The sequence below is a fragment of the Aethalodelphis obliquidens genome, unplaced genomic scaffold (genome assembly GCF_003676395.1).
Source record: "Aethalodelphis obliquidens isolate GAN/ISIS:26980383/991018 unplaced genomic scaffold, ASM367639v1 scaffold58, whole genome shotgun sequence".
Classification (NCBI taxonomy): domain Eukaryota; kingdom Metazoa; phylum Chordata; class Mammalia; order Artiodactyla; family Delphinidae; genus Aethalodelphis; species Aethalodelphis obliquidens.
Genome location: NW_020838002.1, coordinates 4020312 through 4041700, shown reverse-complemented (window position 1 = coordinate 4041700; position 21389 = coordinate 4020312). Strand labels below are relative to the sequence as shown.

At 36.5% G+C, this 21389-nt stretch overlaps 1 protein-coding gene across 4 annotated transcripts in view; it reads right to left on the bottom strand.

The window, feature by feature from the left end:
* The window catches only part of STXBP4 (syntaxin binding protein 4), a 180713-nt gene that overhangs the window by 150970 nt on the left and 8354 nt on the right, over positions 1-21389 (bottom strand). For 3 of the 4 annotated variants that reach the window (XM_027087100.1, XM_027087103.1, XM_027087102.1), the window contains exons 2-4: positions 18023-18099; positions 17416-17543; positions 13586-13718 (exon numbers count right to left, since the gene is read on the bottom strand). In XM_027087100.1, coding sequence (XP_026942901.1) covers positions 13586-13718; positions 17416-17462 — 180 coding nt within the window. In that variant the 5' untranslated portion in view covers positions 17463-17543; positions 18023-18099. The remainder of the gene's footprint in view (positions 1-13585; positions 13719-17415; positions 17544-18022; positions 18100-21389) is intronic. The other variant, XM_027087101.1, reaches the window with a different exon arrangement.

Below are 21389 nucleotides of genomic sequence, written 5' to 3'. Positions count from 1 at the left end.
ATTTTGTAAGATTTTATAAACACAGTTCAGTATTACCTGGGCCCAAGCCTTATGACAGACTTTGGTTATATATGCATTTAAATCAATTATACCCAGACTATACTTAGAAACTTAGGTACAAGAGCTTTCAATTTAATATGCTAAATATTAGTTTGAGGATAACTCATTCCTTAAGGTTAAAGTGAAATGGTAACAAACAAACAAACAAAAACAACCTTTTTGCCACAGGCAAAATGATAAGGCTAATAAAAATTAAGGAAGAACAAAATTCTGGAGAGTGCTTATTTCTGGGAGGGAGGGTGGGGAATGCAATGGGGTGGGGGGAAAACATATAGGAAGCCTTAATAGTAAAATTTTCTACTTCATAAGTCAAATGGTGAACTCTAAGTGGATTCATAGGCATTTGTTTCATTATTATTCTTCATAAGTTAGATATATGTTCCAATATCCTTTTGTATGCATAAAATATTATATTATTAAAAAGAAAAGAAATTTTCCAGCCCATCAAAAGAAAGCTCATGACATTTGCCTCAACAATGTTCCTAACCAGATGAATTTTATTTTGGTTCTATATTCCAAAACTGGCATTGGAAGTAAGGGCCAAATAGAGGTTCTTAAAATCTAATTTTAAAATAAATAAATAAATAAAATTAAATAAATGTCATTGTTAAATCCAGCTCTAGACCATTTGGGATCTGCAAAAAAAATTCCTCATTAGAATCAGCTTAATAAGGTAGATTATAACTGAAATTTAATGACTATTCTACTACTGATTTATGTCCCAAAGCCTGGAAGTAATTTGAGGAAAGAAAGGGAAAAATGAAGAAAGCCTTGCTTCATTGGAGCAAAGCATTTAAAGGACACTGACAAGGGAAAAAAGGTTCTTTTAGAATTGGGGTGGTGGACAGTAAATATTAGGTTATTTTGTTTTAATCTAAATATTCTTGGTATTAAACTGCCTTTTATTGAACTTCCTTGAAAAGGGAAAATTCTATAATGAGGACTATAAGCCAGATGGCACCTCATCTGTCTTCTAGTTGGGCAGCAGTCTTCAGAGGCAGTGGACTGATGAGGAAAAAAGAGCACGAGTTGTGGCAACCAGATAGATTTGAATTTGAATTTGAGCTCCACAACTTGCTAGCTAGATATTCATAAACAATGAAAGAAAGCTAAGGAAGGGGATAGGGGAGGTGCACAACCTCATCTACAAGGAACACGGAACTAAATTCTAAACTGTCGGAGACAGCTCCTCTATCCATGTATCTTATAGAAACCACAGTTGGTTGACAGCATTATGGAGAAAAAGCTTCAGAAAACAGAAGCCTCCCACATTCGCCTCTTGGGCCGCACAGTATTAGCCATGCAGAGGAAAAAGTTCTCAGTAAGGCAATTTAACACATCTTATATTAAAGTACACCCATGTACTGAAGTAGCATTTTCCAGGAAGACAAGAGTCAGAGAAGAGAAGAAGAAGAAAGTCTCTGACTGTGGTTTCTGGTGTTTATATATATTTTTGTTTCTAAAAAGTACTCACAGCAGTTGTTTTTTTTTTTCTTTGCCTCCTAGAATAAGATCTTAGCTGATCATGTGAATTTCTGAACCTGTTTAAAAGTCAGAACCTGCAAACTAAAACAAAGCTATTTCTGTAAAAGTCTGGCATTCAAAGCCAGTGAATTCTGCCCCAGCTGGATTAATGTGTCTGTGAAGATAGTAACTTCAGAGAGGCTTCTTCCACACTGTCTAGATTCTGGTTCAGCACTTATTGAGCAACTAGACAACATGACAGGCAAGGTGCCAAGCACTTTCACACACCTAACTTCAGTCTGAATTCTTTCACATTGACATTTATAAAGATGTTGAAATAATAATGTATTCTTGAACACTTGCATACTTTCATTAAAAGCTGCCAACACTGTCCATTTCAGATTATAATGACCATTACAGTTTTCTAAATAATGTGTTACCATAACCATATATACAGCCTGATTCTAACTCATTATTCCTAAATACTAAGGAATGCTCCTGCAAGCCTTTGGATTCCTTTCCCATACTTTCATAAAGGATGAAAGTCAATGGAAGTATCACTTTTTAAATACCAGTTATTTACATGAATTTAGGCAATTTGTTTAATCTCCATGAGACTCATTTTTTTAGCTGTGAAGTGGGGATAAGTACCTATTGCACAAGGTTGCTGTGATAAATAACGCATATAAAATCCTAGTACATTGTAGGTGTTAAATTGAAGTGAGTTGAATCAGAATCCCATATCTGTTGCAGGCAATTTTTACAGTAATAGCAAATTTAACCCTCCCACTCCTCAAATTAAGAACCCTTTATGACTGCCCACTTGCGGGAAAAGCTGAACTGAACTTCCCAAACCTAGCACAACAAACTAGCTGCAACCTACTTTTTCTAGCCTCATCATCTACCTTCCCTCCTCAGCATATAAATTCTTCATTCTATTCTCAGAAAATGTTCTTCAAATCAGCCACAGTCTTTCAAACTTTAATTCACTTACACATATTAATTCCTATCTAGAATGCCACCACCCACCTTGCCACTTCTCTGTCTGATGAACTCTCATTTAAACTTCACAACCAAATTCAAATATTATTTCTGCCATAAGTTTTCTCCATCTCCCTAGATTTATTTAATTGTCCCCTTCTCTTTGTTCCAAATGCACTTTTACTTATCTATATTATTGCACTTACTCTGTACTGTCCTTATTTGTTTACATATCTTTTTTTTTCCATTGGAGTATATTAATTCAGCAACTCCCAAATTAGCAGCATTGATTCTTTCAGTTGATCAGAACTATGTCTTTTTCATGGTCATATCTCTGAGCATAGTGCCAGGTATACAATAGGTCCACAATAAATGAATAAGGCCCAGGAAACACTTTGAGGAAATTAAGGTGGCTCTAACACAAATAGTAATGGCAAAGGAGAAAAGTGAGTGACATCTTAAAGTGAACCCTCTTGGCTGCTACTGCTTTAGCTCCCACCAATTGATTGGTTTCTTTACCCCCTGCCATCCAGAGGCCTTTGTCCTAACTATCCAAAAATCCTTGGTCCCAGTTCCAGTGAAAAAATGCTGCCAATTATACTATGACATTTATTGTAAGATCCATCTCAATTTCAGAGATGCTAGAGAGAGGAAAAAAAAAAAAGATATATAGATATAGATATATAGAGATAGATAGATAGAATTACACATGGGTAATTCTATACTCATATGTTTGTTTTATATATATGTGTGTGTATGTGTATACAGTAGTCCCTTGGTGTCTGAGGGAGAGTGGATCCAGTACCCCCTTGAATACCGAAATTCATGGATGCTCAAGTCCCTTACGTGAAATGGCATAACATTTGCATGAAACCTATGCACACCCTCCCTGCATACTTTAAAGCATCTCTAGATTACTTATCATACCTAATGCAATGTAAATGCTATGTAAATACAATGTAAATGCCATGTAAATAGTTGCCTGTGCTGCAAATTCAAGTTTGCTTTTTGGAACTTTCTAGAATTTTTTTTTCTGAATATTTTCAATTTGAGGTTGGTTGAACCCACAGATATGGAACCCGAGGATATGGAGGGCTGACTGTATGTGTGTGTGTGTGTGTGTGTGTGTGTGTGTGTGTGTGTGTGTGTGTGTATACGCCCTAGAATCAGGTAAATGAAATATGTTAGTTTTGAAGAAAAAATTTTGATTCCTGCCTGCTGTCCTTACAGTATTAGCAGAGAAACAAAGAAAAAAACAAAAACATTCAAAGTGTGGTTCAGAATCGGTCACAAAGGGCTAAGAAGAAGAGGTACTTTTGTGTGGAGCCCAGATGGTGGCAGTTGAATGGTAAACAGGCAGATCAGTGAATTCTCAGAAATGTGACTAAAGGATTATTCATTCATTGGTATTAATTGAGCAATTAATATGTGTCAGGTACCAAGCTAGGGACTAAAGATATTATTGTGAATAAAATCAGATAATATCCTTGCACTTAGGAAATAATCTGAGACTTGTGGCTCAGGCAGAGTTGGTAAAACAGTCACAGATACTGATGTATGATCATAAACTGAGAAGGAAAGAAACAGGCACAGACAGGTGATATGAAGGAAAGGTGCACAGACAGAAAAACAACCTGGCCTAGACTTGGGATGGGGGAAGCACAAGGAATACCTCTCTTTGTAAGTGGTCTTTGAATTGATATTTGAAAGTAATGGGGGGGAGCTGTTCTCAGTCAGAGGGAGCAGCATATAAGATGAGAAAGAACCAGGCCCCTTCCAGGGACTGAAAGAATGCTACTCTGAAAGCATAGGTGGGGATGGAGAGTCAGAGAAGTAGAGGGCAGAAGTCACATAATACAGAGCCTTGTAGGCAAGTAAGTATTAGTTGGATAGCTGGGAGGGAAATAGGAATGGTGCATAAGAACAGACAAAGCTATTGTGAGGTCTGATAAAAAATGATGATAGTTTAAGCAATGGTGATGGAAGTGGAGATCAAGAAGACTGATGGGTTCAAGAGCTATTGAGAGTAGAACAGTCAACAGTATGTACTAAGGAATTGGATATGGGTGTTAAGGGAGAGGAAGTAGTTAGGATGCTGTTAGTTTTCTGACTTTGTGCTACTGGAAGGTGTCATTCACAGAGATTGGGAACACTGGAAAGAGGTCTGTTTGGGAAGAAATGGGTAGATGAAGGTGTGATGTGACTATCATGAGTCCTGCCTCAGACATGTTGCATTTGAGATGCCTTTAAGAGATTCAAGTGGAAATGTTGATCAGGCAATTGGATATGTGTCAAAGGAGTGTCCCCCCCAAAAAAGATCTAAGATTTAACACTGAGACTCCAAACTGATATTGGATTGGCTGGTGGGGTGAAAAGGGCCTTGGAGTTCCCATATTTCATATTTCCCTTAACTCAGTACATAGTATATTTGTTCCCAACCTATAGGCTACCTCTAGCTCTTAAAGCTGGGAGAATCTTCTTTCCTACTTGAACTAGCAAAACGTGTCAATATGTTCCAAGTTTGAACTCAGAATACGTTTTTCCGAGACAGGACGATTTTGGTTACTGAACCAGTGTTGCATTTCATATATTCCAGGAGGAAAAATACTTTTGTGTGTGTATTGGGATAAAGGGGAGAAGCTAACCATGGTTACTTAAAGATAACTCCTGTGTTCCAATAATCCCCTATCTATAAAGTTTGGGAATATAAATGAAATATAATCCATCTATAAACTTGAGATTGCCTATATTATTAGTTCTGAAACAACATAATGTTAAAATTACAGCAAGTGAAAGCACTCATATGCATTTAAAAAATATTAACAGTTGCTCAGTTCAGCAACTTAATAAGGATACCCTATGAACCAGTGTTTCCTATTCCATGAAAACACCTGGAGAAATTTTGTACAGATTAGAAGTTTATTAACAAGCCTAACACAGTATTTAGAATACAGTAAATTCTATTATTACTATTCATAAAAATTTCTTTAAATAAAATTGCATTAATTTGTATTTGCAGAGTAAACATGTACATAACTCTCCAACTTGACGAAGAACACAAAAGTAAATGTAAGCACTGCAAACCTACTTATTCTTCTCTGTCTACACCTTTCTCTATTTTGGATGTTTTCTTCTCTTGGACATGACCAGATGCTGTCAAAAAACATTAATAACTCTGTGCTGCTCTCTAGTGGTAAATATAAAATATACTTTATTACATGGTTTTGCTTTCTAATACACTTTCAAACAATGAAATTCTCAGAAAATCAACAAGAGAAAATATACATTATAGGTATAATTTCTTAGTCTGTCATCACTGACAGGAGATGAGTCACTCAGCACCACTGCTATCAATTTATTACTTTAACTACAAATATTTTTGATGGGGGAAAAAAAGCACAAATTGATGCTTGTCTTAAAAGTAAATTCTTTTCACTTGTTAGGTACCATGATCTACTGCATTACTTCAAGTATAGTCTAAGAAATAGCTTAGCTATACTGAATACACACACACGCACACGCACACGCACACACACACACACACACACACAGACATATCTCAGCTTTAAAACTAAAGTAGTACATCTCAATTCTTACAAGAAAAATTTTGTTTTTCGTTTGTTTGAATTTGTTTAAATTTAGCATTTAAGTATGCTCTTAGTTAGTTAATAAATTAAATTCAATAGCCAAAAATTATATCATTATAATACCCTATGCTTATTGTATAATACTTACCACTTGGTAAGTGTATTTGGAGGAAACCTTATTATCTCAGCAAGATTGAAACAATTTAAATCTATTGTTTTGGAAGTTACTGGTTAAACTGTTTTTTTTTTCTAACAAGGAAAAAAATCCAATTGAATAAACAAACTGCTTTCTAAACAGTGTTTGGTGTAGGAATCGGGGTGGGGGTAAGGGTAGGACTATTTATTCAACCAAAACAACTAGAATAAGGACAATGACAATATAAACAGACTTTATAAGGGTATCACTTCTCATGTTACATAGCTTGATATTAATAGAATGTTTTATTAAATTCTTTATGTCCTACATCTCTCCAAAAAGGGAGGCAATTTTCAACAAAAGACATGTAGAATCACATTAGTAAAACAGAAATAGCAAATAAAATTCAAGAGAAATGAGCATGAAAATATAGTAACCAATGTGTTAACTAAGTGCTTCAAATATGGATCTGAGCTTCCTAGCAACCAGAGCAAAAAGGAACTCATGCTTTACATATTTCTTACAGTGAAGAGGACAGTAAGGTTTTCTAACTCCTAAAATAGATATTTTCTAGTCTTAATTCTAAATCTAATTTCTCATATGGGCTACTAGTGACTGGCATAATTAACAAATTCAACAAGAATTACTGCAAATTCAGAAGTGAGTGGATTTTATTTGCTCTGTTTGTTTTGTTTTGTTTTGCATTTAGGAGAGGCTAAATGAAGTACTTTAACTGATCTAAGTTAAACCTAACTGGGAGCAGTGAATAGATAACATGTCTTCAAATATAACCTCTCTCAGCCAGACTTAAAATAAAATTTGAACAGCATATAATTAAAAATATATAACATTTACTTACAGCTTGAAATCTGCTACTTTCATATTTATTTCATATTTATTTGCTATTCATTTGTTAGGTTAAAACTCCACGAGTATAAAGGTCTATCTTCCAATCCCTCTGTATCTTTCACTAAGAAATGGTCACAGTGAACATTCAGTTAATATTAAAAATTTACTGAGATTGGTTCAAGATGGCGGAGTAGAAGGACATGTGCTAACTCCCTCTTGCGAGAGCACAGGAATCACAACTAACTACTGAACAATCATCGACAGGAAGACAATGGAACTCACCAAAAAAGATACCCCACATGCAAAGACAAAGGAGAAGCTGCAGTGAGATGATAGGAGGGGTGCAATCATTATAAAATCAAATCCCATAACTGCTGGGTGGGTGACTCACAAATTGGAGAACAATTATACCACATAAGTCCATGCACTGGAGTGAAGGTTATGAGCCCCACATCAGGCTTCCCAACCTGGGGGTCTGGCAACGGGAGGAGGAATTCCCAGAGAATCAGACTTTGAAGGCCAGCAGGATTTGATTGCAGGATTTAGGACTGGGGGAAACAGGGACTCTACTCTTGGAGTGTACACACAAAGTCTTGTGTGCACCAGGACCCAGGGGGAAGGAGCAGTGACAACACAGGAGACTGAACCAGACCTACCTGCTAGTGTCGGAGGGTCTCCTGCACAGGCAGGGGGCAGCGGTGGCTCACCACGGGGACAAGGACACTGGCAGCAGAAGTTCTGGGAAGTACTCATGGGCATGAGCCCTCCTGGAGTCTGCCATTAGCCCCAAAATAGAGCCTGTAGGCTCCAGTGCTTGGTCTCCTCAGGCCAAACAACCAACAGGGAGGGGACACAGCCCCACCCATCAGCTGACAAGTGGATTAAAGTTTTACTGAGCTGTACCCACCAGAGCAACACGCAGCTCTACACACCACCAGTCCCTCCCATCAGGAAGCTTGCATAAGCCCCTTAGATAGACTCATCCACCAGAGGGCAGACAGCAGAAGCAAGAAGAACTACAATCCTGCAGCCTGTGGAACAAAAACCACAGTCACAGAAAGATAAACAAAATGAAAAGGCAGAGGATTATGTCCCAGATGAAGGAACAAGATAAAACCCCAGAGAAACAACTAAATGAAGTGGATATAGGCAACCTTCCAGAAAAAGAATTCAGAATAATGGTAATGAAGATGATCTAGGACCTCAGAAAAAGAATGGAGGCAAGGATCAAGAAGATGCAAGAAATGTTTAACAAAGACATAGAAGAATTAAAGAACAAACGAACAGAGATGAACAATGCAATAACTGAAATGAAAAATACACTAGAAGGAATCAATAGCAGAATAACAGAGGCAGAAGAATGGATAAGTGATCTGGAAGACAGAATGGTGGAAATCACTGCTGTGGAACAGAATATGGAAAAAAGAAAGAAAAGAAATGAAGGCAGCCTAAGAGACCTCTGGGACAACATTAAATGCACCAACATTGGATTATAGGGGTCCTGGAAGGAAAAGAGAGAGAGAAAGGACCTGAGAAAATATTTGAAGAGATTATAGTTGAAAACTTCCCAAACATGGGAAAGGAAATAGTCACCAAAGTCCAGGAAGCACAGAGAGTCCCAGGTAGGATAAACCCAAGGAGAAACAGGTCGAGACACATAGTAATCAAATTGACAAAAACTAAAGATGCAAAATTATTAAAAGCAACAAGGGAAAAACGACAAATAACATATAAGGAAACTCTCATAAGGTTAACAGCTGATTTCTCAGCAGAAACTCTGCAAGCCAGAAGGGAGTGGCACGATATATTTAGTGATGAAAGGGAAGAACCTACAACCAAGAATACTCTACCCAGCAAGGCTCTCATTCAGATTCGATGGAGAAATCAAAAGTTTTACAGACAAGCAAAAGCTAAGAGAATTCAGCACCACCAGACCAGCTTTGCAACAAATGCTAAAGGAATTCCTCTAGGCAGGGAAAAGACTAGCAACATAAAACAACTTGTACATATATAGACTACTATATCAAAACCTCATGGGAACAGCAAACCCAGAAACTACAATAGATACACACACAAAAAGAAAAAAACAACCAAACAACACTAAATATGATCATCAGAAGAAAACAAAAGAGAAAGAAAAGAAAAAAGACCTACAAAAACAAACCCAAAACAATTAAGAAAATGGCAATAGGAACACACATATCAATAATTACCTTAAATGTAAATGGATTAAATGTGCCAAAAGACACAGACTGGCTGAATGGATACAAAAACAAGACCCGTATATATGCTGTCTACAAGAGATCCACTTCAGACCTAGGGACACATACAGACTGAAAGTGAGGGGATGGAAGAAGGTATTCCATGCAAATGGAAATCAAAAGAAAGTTGGAGTAGCACTACTCATATCCATAAAAATAGACTTAAAAATAAAGACTGCTATAAGAGACAAAGAAGGACACTACATAACAATCAAGGGATCAATCCAAGAAGAAGATATAGCAATTGTAAACATATATACACCCAACATAGGAGCACTTCAATATATAAGGCAAATACTAACAGCCACAAAGGGAGTAATTGACAGTAACACAATAATAGTGGGGGGCTTTAACACCCCACTTTCATCAACAGACAGATCATCCAGACAGAAAATCAATAAAGAAACACAGGTCTTAAATGATACGTTAGACCAGATGGACTTAATTGATATTTATAGAGCACTCTACCCAAAAGCAGAAGAATACACATGCTTCTCAAGTGTACACGGAACATTCTCCAAGATTGACCACATCCTCGGCCACAAAGTAAGCCTCTGTAAATTTAAGAAAACTGAAATCATATCAAGAATCTTTTCTGACCACAATGCTACGAAATTAGAAATAAGCTACAAGAACAAAAAACTATAAAAAACACAAACACATGAAGGCTAAACAATATGCTACTAAACAACTAATGGATCACTGAAGAAATCAAAGAGGAAATCAAAAAATACCTAGAGACAAATGGAAATGAAAGCACAATGATCTAAAACCTATGGGATACAGCCAAAGCAGTTCTAAGAGGAAAGTTTATAACAATACAGTCTTACCTCAGGAAACAAGAAAAATCTCAAATAAACAACCTACCTTATACCTAAAGCAACTAGAGAAAGAACAACAAACAAAACCGAAAGTTAGTAGAAGGAAAGAAGTCATAAAGATCAGAGTAGGAATCATAATGATCAGATCAGAAATAAATAAAGAAAGAAGACAATAGCAAAGATCAATGAAACTAAAAGCTGGCTGTTTGGAAAGATAAACAAAATTGATAAACCTTTAGCCAGACTCAAGAAAAAAGAGAGAGGACTCAAATTAACAAAATTAGAAATAAAAACAGAGAAGTTATAACTGACACCACAGAAATACAAAGGATCATAAGAGACTACTATATGCAACAGTATGCCAATAATATGGACAACCTGTAAGAAATGGACAAATTCTTAGAAAGGTACAGTCTCCCAAGACTGATCCAGGAAGAATTAGAAAATATGAAGAGACCAATCACAAGCACTGAAATTGAAACTGTAATTAAAAAACTCCCAACAAACAAAAGTGCAGGACCTGATGGCTTCATGGGCAAAGTCTATCAAACATTTACAGAAGAGCTAACATCTATCCTTCTGAAACTCTTCCAAAAAAATGGCAGAGGAAGGAAAACTCCTGAATTCATTCTATGAGATCATCATCACCCTGATACCAAAACAAGACAAAGATACCATTAAAAGAGAAAATTACAGGCCAATATCACGGATGAACATAGACACAAAAATCCTCAACAAAAGAGTAGCAATTCGAATCCAACAATACATTAAAAGGATCATACACAATGATCAAGTGGGATTTATCCCAGGAATGCAAGGATTTTTCAATATCCGCAAATCAATCAGCATCATACACTACACCAACACAGTAAAGAATAAAAACCATACGATCACCTCAATAGATGCAGAAAAAACTTTTGACAAAATTCAACACCGATTTATGATAAAAACTTTCCAGAAAGTGGGCATAGAGGGAACCTACCTCAAAATAACAAAGACCATATATGACAAACCCACATCAAGCATCATACTCAATGGTGAAAAGTTGAAATCATCTCCTCTAAGATCAGGAATAAGGCAAGGATGCCCACCCTCACCACTTTTATCCAACATAGTTTTGGAAGTCCTAGCTACAGCAATCAGAGAAGAAAAAGAAATAAAAGGAATCCAAATTGGAAAATAAGAAGTGAAAATGTCACTGTTTGCAGATACATAGAAAATCCTAAAGACATTACCAGAAAACTACTACAGCTCACCAATGAATTTGGTAAATTTGCAGGCTACAAAATTAACACACAGAAATCTGTTGCATTTCTATACACTAATAATGAAAGATCAGAAAGAGAAATTCAAGAAACAATCCCATTTACCATTGCATCAAAAAGAATAAAATACCTAGGAATAAACCTGCCTAAGGAGACAAAAGACTGGCACTCCAAAAACTATAAGACGCTGATGAAAGAAATCACAGATGACACGAACAGATGGAAAGATATACCATGTTCTTGGATTGGAAGAATCAATATTGTCAAAATGACTATACTTCTACAGATTCAATGCAATTCTTATCAAATTACCAATGTCATTTTTCACAGAACTAGAACAAAAAATGTTAAAATTTGTATGGAGACACAAAAGACCCCGAAAAGCCAAAGCAATCTTGAGAAAGAAAAATGGAGCTGGAGGAGTCAGGCTCCCTGACTTCAGACTATACTAAAAAGCTATAGTAATCAAAACAGTATGGTACTGGCACAAAAGTAGAACTATAGATCAATGGAACAGGATAGAAAGCCCAGAAATAAACCCATGCATCTATGGTCAATGAATCTATGAGAAAGGAGGCAAGACAATACAATGGTGGAAAGACATTCTCTTCAACAAATGGTGTTGGGAAAGCTGGACAGCTACATGTAAAAAAAATGAAATTAGATCATTCTTTAACACTATACACAAAAATAAGCTCAAAATGTTTTAAAGACCTAAACGTAAGACTGGACACTATAAAAGTCCTAGAGGAAAACATAGGCAGGACACTCTCTGACATAAATCGCAGCAATATATTTTCCAATCTGTCTCCCTGAAAAATGGAAATAAGAACAAAAATAAACAAATGGCACCTAATTAAACTCAAAAGCTTCTGCACAGCAAAGGAAACCATAACCAAAATGAAAAGACAACCTACAGAGTGGGAGAAAATACTTGCAAATGATGTGACTGACAAGGGATTAGCCTCCAAAATCTATAAACAGCCCATGTGGCTTAATATCATCAAAACAAACAACCCAATCAAAAAATGGGCAGAAGACCTAAACAGACATTTTTCCAAGGAAGACATACGAATGGCCAAGAGGCACATGAAAAAATGTTCAGCATCACTAATGATTAGAGAAATGCAAATCAAAACTAGTGAGATATCACCTCACACCAGTCGAAATGGCTATCATCAAAAATCCACGAACAATAAATGCTGGAGAGGGCGTGGAGAGAAGGGAACCCTCCTACACTGCTGGTGGGAATGTAAAATGGTACAGCCACTATAGAGAACATTATGGAGGTTCCTTAAAAAACTAAAAACAGAGCTAACATATGACACTGCAATCCCACTCTTGAGCATATATCTGGAGAAAAACATGGTCGGAAAGGATACATGCACCCCAATGTTCATTGCAGTACTGTTTACAATAGCCAAGACATGGAAGCAACCTACATGTCCATCGACAGAGGAACGGATAAAGAAGATGTGATACATATATACAATGGAATATTACTCAGTCATAAAAAAGAATGAAATAATGTCATTTGCAGCAACATGGATGGACATAGAGATTGTCATACTGAGTGAAGTAAGTCAGAAAAAGAAAGAGAAATATCTTGTGATATTGCTTATTTGTGGAAACTAAAAAGAAATGATACAAATGAACATATTTACAAAAGAGAAACAGACTCATAGACTTAAGAGAATGAACTTATGGTTACAGGGGAGAAGCGTGGAGGGAAGTTATAGTTAAGGGGTTTGGGATTGACATGTACACACTACTATATTTAAAGCACAGAGAACTCTGCTCAATGTTATGTGGCAGCCTGGATGGGAGGGGAGTCTGGGGGAGAATGGATACATGTACTTGTAGGGCTAAGTTGCTTTGCTGTGCACCTGAAACTATCACAACATTGTTAATCGGTTATAATCCAATATAAAATAAAAAGTTAAAAAAAAAAAGTAAAATTTGAGATTATTTTTCCTTAGCTTAATGCATGCTTAAATGTTTCTCTGTCTTATTAGTCAAAATGTTAATTCTTTCTACTTCCTAGATGTATACACCATCACAAAAAAGAAATTAAAAATTTTCCTGATGATATAGGAAAACACACCTCATCACTAGTGGTTTTGTCTTTTAGGTGAAGGGTTATTTTTATTTTCATTTTTACCTTATAACAGTCTCCTCCAGGCATGATTTCCTGAATATATACCAAGGGACCTTCATTCCGGTTAATTCCTCCTAGGATCTTCAGACCAAGGCCTGTCTCCTTGGTAACTGTAATCATCTGAAAGGCAGGATCTCTAAGATAAAGTAAAGTAGCATGCACAGGTTAGCCTAGAGATGGGCACCTACTTTTTCTTTAAACTGTTTGGTAAATCAAATTCTTAGAACTAGACAACTCGGAATACTCAGTACACACTAGCAACGACATTTTAAAAAGTATGATCACACAAAAGCAATCAAATGAATTTTCTTAGCTCTAATTTTAGTTTTTCTATAAAACAGCCAAACAGTACAAGAAATTACTGCAATAATGCTTATTTCTTTGGAGTAGAAAATACTTTAAAAATATTATTTAAACAACATTAAAGATTTATTAAAGGTGACTGAAGAGACTTAGTTTTAACTGATTATTTTGACTACACTGAAGGATTCCAAAACAAAATATTTTAATGAATTAGGTAAGTGACTTTAAAAGACATGTTTTTGGCCACTTAAAGCAAAATGACCTTCATTTGAATCTCAAAAAATGCAGTTTATCTTTTCAATTTAGAAAGAGTATTTTCCTGGTACAAATCATTTGCTCCAGCTGCAATTTCTGCCAGACATAAAAGTGATGCCATTAGAAAAGAAGGAACTGTTAAAAGAATTCTGCAAAAGGTACTCTCCCCCCTTCACCTCAGTTGTTTCTAAACACTGGTCAGAGCAGACACTTTTACTGGTCCAAGAGAACTTGAATAAAGCATGAAATGAAGCTCAGGGCCGTCTGCTTACTTATGGTGTAGTGGGTGTTGTGCTAAGCAATATACATACATTAGGCCGTTCAACTAATATTTATAAAATCCCTATGATGATTACCCTCATTTTTCTAAAAGAACCCAAATCTGGGCAGGTTAACTTGGTGGCCCAAGGTTACGAAGCTGGAGAACAACAATGTGAGGGCAGTCTGTCTAACTCCAGAGACAAAGTATGGTCTAAGGTCTACTTCACTGGTGCATTAATGCCATTGTTGAATATAGGACTTCCAGCTGTCTTCAAACGTGCCAAAACACGGAAACCGCTCTTTAAAAGAGTTACTTCATATCTTACATATGATTATAGCTTTAAAAAAATTTTCTTAACTTCTGCCATAGAAGTTCTGACTATATCTTTAAGAAGACTTGTATTCAAAAGTTAAATCATAAAAAAGTAGAATGAAAGAAATTAAAAATTTTTTAAAAACTTACAAAACTCCCTGTTTTTGAATATTTTGCCCTTTATATAGCACATCCTTTAGGGTTGCATTATATTGAATTCAGCTCTAGGGTTGGAGGGCCTATCTGGGGATACTAGGGTAATAGTCAATTAGCTAGGAAAAAAGGCAGAAAATGTTCTACAGTCAGATTTCAGAACCTCAGTCCATTCTTGACAGGAGATTTAGACTGCAAGGACGTAAAGGGGTGAAGCCTAGAAAAGGGCAAGATGAAGAAAGGGGACAAAGGTCCTCATTAAGCACCTCCAATAACCTCTTAAACCCTCTAAATGTCAATTTCCTTCAATGGGGACACACACGATCTCCAGCATATGTTATTTCAGTAACGGATCCCTCCTTTTCTAATCCCAACACACAGTATCTATTATTAACACAGCAGTGTATTTACTTGCTAGGACCTTACTTTAAAATTCCCTCATTGTTAAGAATTTATATGACTTCCTTTTTTCTTTTTTTTTTTTTTGTCTATTAAAAATAGTTCTGCTGGGCTTCCCAGGTGGCGCAGTGGTTGAGAGTCCGCCGGCCAATGCAGGGTACACGGGTTCGTGCCCCGATCCGGGAAGATCCCATATGCCGCGGAGCGGCTAGGCCCGTGAGCCATGGCCGCTGAGCCTGTGCGTCCGGAGCCTGTGCTCCACAATGGGAGAAGCCACAACAGTGAGAGGCCCGCGTACCGCAAAAAAAAAAAAAACACAAAACAAAACAAACAAACAAAAAAAACCAGGCAGAGACACTGCTTTTCACCTATCAGATCAATGTAAATTTAGAACTTTCACAATATAAGACAAGGCTTCAGGAAAGAGGTACTCTTTTACATTGTTGGTGGTAATGCAAAATGGCATAACCCCTAAAGAGGGGATTTGGAAGTCTCTAACTTTACCTTCTGATCCAACAATCCCCTTTCTAGGAACCTTTCCCAAAGATACTCTGGCAAGAAATACAAATGACTTGTATACTAGGTTCGTCATTTGGCATAATTTATGATCACCAAAAATAGCAAACAATTCAAATGTCCATCAATAAGGTACTGGATGAATAAACTATGGTATATTAAGAACAGAATACTATACATGTTACAACAAGGTACAAGGAAGATCTTTATAAATTGATATGAAGTGATCACCAGGATATAATTTTAAGTTAAAAAAAAGTCTGGTCAAAACACTATATATAATATGCTACCTTTTTGTTAAGAATGCACTGGCAAGTGGAGCCTGGGAGCTGAATCCTGGGTGTTTTGGAACATTTTGCCTTGGTCATATGCTACTTCCTCATGAACTTGATTTTGCCCTAAGTAGTTGGATAAAACTCTGTGCTGTCACACAGAGTAAAACTGTTCAACATCAATGCATGGAGCTCTGTAGACAGAGCTCTTCACCTACCAACAGCTGGGGCTGGCTTATATCTCTATGAGACTGGAGCTTTCCACTGCTCCCAGGAGGAGGCATCAGGGAAAGATAACTTGAGTTTAACTAACCTGACACCCTTCTTCAGGGAAGATCTTCAAACCTGAGTCAAAGGGCTGGTGAATACTTGTTTACTATGTAAGCAAGAGTAGAAGAATGTCTATACAGTGGAACTATATACAGAATAAATAATAACTTTGAGAAAAATATAATTATATACACACATATATATATCACATGCATATATATTTATATGGATATGTATTTGCTTATGCAAAAAGAAACACTGAAAAAGAACTAAGAATAAAGATGGCTATTTATAGGAGGAATGAAGGCACAGAGTGAAAGACAAGACTGAAAGCAGGACTTCTCCAAATATACCTTGTTATATGTGTGTTACATGTTTGCAAAACGGCCAATTCTTCTCGTCTCTGTCTGCATGCCCCCAGGAATGTGACTTTACTGTTCCTTCCATTAAAAAGTAAAGTCTGTAACTCTAGACCTTGAATTTGGACTTAGTTATCTAAATTGCTTTAGCCAATGGTGCATAAGCAAATGTGAGGAAAACAGACATTTGAAAAACACTTGTGTTTTGTTGCTGGGAACCATTCTACCACCACGTGAAAAAGTCTGAGCTAGCTGCTTGGAAGATGAGATGCCAAGTTGAAAGAGACTTCAGCTATCCAGCCTTCCTAGATGAGGCCCCAGAGCATGTCAATGAGGCCACCCTACGTGATCTGGTGCAGCCCAGAAGAACTGTTCACAGAATCATGAGGAAGAATAAATGCTTGCTTGTTTCAAGGTATTTTGAGCTGGTTTGTTAGTCAGCAAATGTTAATCTTAACATTGTTATTTTTATACTGGAATTATAAAATATTTTAGGTATTTAAAAAATCAGATCAAATTTTTAAAAAGCAGTCTATATAAATAATTCTAAAAGAGAATGCATAATTATCCTTTACCCTGATTTACACAGAAAGCTCTGATCAACCTTTTCATTACCACTATCTTAGACCACAGGTACGTAGCTGTATAAAACTTTCCACCAAATGTTCATTAGTATTCTACATATTTTAAACTATGATAGTTCAAACATATTAAATTTAATTTAGCAATTACTTTTCAAGTAGACCGGATGATACTACAGCAGATGTATTTTTATTCATGGTTTCACCACTACTGTAGCCTTGGATTTAACAGCTGTATAAATGAAGATCTTGACGAAGAGTCTATAAATTCTTCTTTTCCTAAGATTGGAGAAGTAGAAAATAAACTGTCATGTCTTAGAACAGTCAAATTTGATTTTAACTGTGCATAAAAACATTACATATACTTGGCATGTAAACAATATGTCCCTGTGTATAGATGATAGATGCATTTTATATATATTGAGCTATGGCATTTTAGTCATTGCTGATAATATCTGAGAAATGTAAAGGCAGTTCTGTAGATAGAAAGCTAGATAGAGCTATAGGACTATATCTATATCATTATTAATATCTATAGCTATATAAAAATCTGTATATTCTAGCAGAAGTGAAGAATACAGTTAAGCTTTAGGTAACTATTATAGCTTCCACCGTTACTAAGCTTAAAAAACACATAATAATAAAAGACTGAGGAAAATGTCTCTTGTGAGCACAAGGCTAGGAATTTTACAGTCAGAATGTCTGCAAAATAATTATACAATACACTTCGAAGAAAACACAAATTCCTACTGTCTCACCAACTATCTTGAGGGACTTCCTGCAGATCCTATATTACTCTGACTCATATTACTCCATGAGCTTCTTAAATACTTTCCTATAAAAAGAAAAAAATATTATTTTAATGTCTCATATAGCTCCACTGTGAAAATTATAGAGAATAGTGCAGTTTCATTTAATTTAAAAACTGTATTTGAACAGATTTACCACTTCTGTATAAAAAACATAAAGTATAGAAACCTGAAGTTGAAAAAGACCTTAGGATCATTTAGCACAGCTCTCTTATTAAAGCAATGAGTAGCTAGATTCAGAGAGATTGTGTACTTTCCCTATACAAATGAGAAATAGTCAATGGTTTTTTTCCCAACTAGAACTCGGGCTTCAGAGCCCACAGCATGGAACTTGACATCAGACAGACTGCATTCCAATTTGAGCTTCTAGGCTTCTCCAAGCATCAGTTTCTTCAAAGGTACAGTAGGTAGTAGTGATGGTTTTACAAACGGATACACATGTCAAAACTCACCAAACTGTCTCACTATAAATATGTGCTGTTTGTTATAAATCAATTATACCCTAGTAAAGTTAAATTTTTTTAAAAATCCAATTTTCAGTTAAAAATGGCAGCTTGACCTTGGCATGTATCTTCTTTTCCTCCAAGAGCCCACTAATATAAGAGTAAAGGGTTACAAACAGTATAAACTCATAATGTTAGAGAAAAAATGAAAGAAGAGCCATGAGATGAAAAGTTTCAAAATTTCTGGAAGACAAAAAATAGATGGTAGGACGATAATTGATAAAGGAGGCCTGAAGAAGCTGAAAGCTAGGGAAAGGCTTTGTAAACACTTTTAAGTTTGAGCACACATATAGAAAATGGTAATACTTGTATGGTGTACTGGGGTAAACAGAGGTGGCATGCTATACCTCTAAGAAGCTGAGGGGCAATCACTAACTCAGCACACCATAACTGATTCATGGCAAAATTCTGGCCTAAAAAACAGCTAGAGATGTTGAGGAACATATCTTGTAGAATCCCAGAGAGGTTGGGGACTCAGGAACCCAAAGTACTAGGGACAGTGAAACTGAGGTGGAGAACTAAAATCAAGGGGATTATCCCATCTCTTCTCCAACTACTTATGTGAGAGAAATCCTAGATTCTTCTGTCAATAAATTAAATGGACTCTGAAGAAAGAGCCTAAAACCTTCTGGGATCCTAACACAGAATTGTATCACTGGTCTGGGTGTTAAAACCCTGCTTCAACTTTCACAGCCCCTGTGGTAGCAAGCAACAGAAACAGTGGGAGCACACAGATCAACAGTAGCAGGGAAATGAAGCCACCAAGCGCTGTCAGCAGCAAGAGTCTGATGGCCAGGAAGCAAGAAGGTTACTCAGTACCCCATGGGGGAAGGAGGGGAAACTTGAGGGAAGAGCTTACAATCCTAGGGCTTGACAGAGTAATGACTCAGAGTAAAGAGCTGCTGCAGTGGTCCACAAGACTAATGCAGCGGTAGAAGAGAGTTCAATTCTAAAAGTAAGTTTTTATAAGTTCATTATAGACTGCTTTAATAATATAGCAGAATGGAGCAGATTCCCAAACCTTCAGTGAGGAAATTTTGATATAACAATAATAATAGCAACTACCATCTATTGGCACCATGTGTCACACACTGTGCTAAGTATTTCAAATGTATTTATCTTATTTAATATCATGAAAAATCCATTAGCTTTAAGTAAAACAAAGCTGAGTTCAAATGGCAATACCGCTATATGCTAGCCATACAGCCTTAGAAGAGTTACCTAACCTCCTGGCATCTCTTCATATTAAGGTAGGAATAATAACACCTAGCTAAAAGGGTTGCCATGAGGATTAAGGGAGATGTAAAAAACTGGGCTGTCTTCACAGTGTTACCAAAGTGAGTAAGATCCCCATGCAGTAGTGATTTGTCTTAGCTGGGCACTGGGTCCCCAGGTCATGGAACATATCCAAGTATAATGGATATGTCATTGTTAAATTCTATAATAGATTCCATATAGTGTCATTTAATTTTTTTTCTACTTCAAACTATTAAAATGAAATTTCAGTTTTTAAATTATTTCATTCACCTAACATACCTGTCATTGTCCTAAGTGCTGGAGGTGAGATAAAAAGAAAAGAGTCTCTCCCCAGAGACAGTCAAATAAACAGACATCAGGAGTGTGCTAAGTGCTCTGACAGTGGTATTCGCAGGGTGCTGGGGGCATGGAGGAAGGCCATCTAACCCAGAACGGAGGAGTCGTCATGAAACAGCAACACAGCCAGGCATCATACTAGAGGATTTTATCCTCAGAGGAGCCCCAAAAGGCAGGTAATATTAACCCATTTTACATAAGAGAAAATCAGTTAATGGAGAAGCTATGTGACTTGCTCATGGCCACAGTGCTAAACAGTTATAAAGTGGAATTTGAATCCAGTTCTGCCTGGCTTCAAACACAAGCTTTTTCTGCTACAGGACACTGGAAAATTAATTTATGTGGAAAAATGTCATCCTCCAACAAAGTAGGATAAGAGAGTGTTAATTAATGCTGTCTCTCTTCTATGAAGATGATACTATTTTTTTTTTTTTTTTTTTTTGGCTGTGTCACGCAGCATGCAGGATCTTAGTGCCCCAACCAGGGATTGAACCCGTGCCCCCTGCAGTGGAAGCATGGAGACTTAACCACTGGACCGCCAGGGAAGTCCCTATGAAGATGATACTACTGATTAAACTTCTTTACAATAATGAAATGGGTTTAATCTTATCCATTCAAACATCAGCCTTTTATTTTCCTCTCCACATGAACAAGGTATCCATTATCATATCCTTAAAAATCATAAAATGCCTTTTCCTTCCCTCTCCTTTGCTTGTTTCCTACTCCTTCCTTTATACAAGCGAGCAAGGTCCTCAATTGATAGGAGTTCTAGTAATGTTACACATCCACCCCAATCCCCCAACTTCACAGTATTAATGAATGACACAAAGAAAATATTCTATTATTTTACTAAAAATACGACTATTCAAGGAAAATATTTTGTTTTTCTAGGTTGCTGACTCATAGGGGGAAAAGGTTAGGTCAGCAAAAACAGAGACAGTGGAAACAGAGACAGTGGGGGAAAATATTTTGTTTTATAAGCTGACTCTATTCTGGAAAACTTAAAGTAGAGCTTTACTTTGATACACAACTCTCTTATGACTGCATTAGAAGTTTTCATTCCATACAATTAAAAATCTCATCAGATAAAAATCTGCCTATCATGCACATGATGTCTGAATAACAGACTTAATAATTTATGTTCTCAGAGACACGACATTCAGTATTTTCTAAAACTAGTTCTTTTACCAGACCAAAAATAGAGAATATAAAAGGGAAAG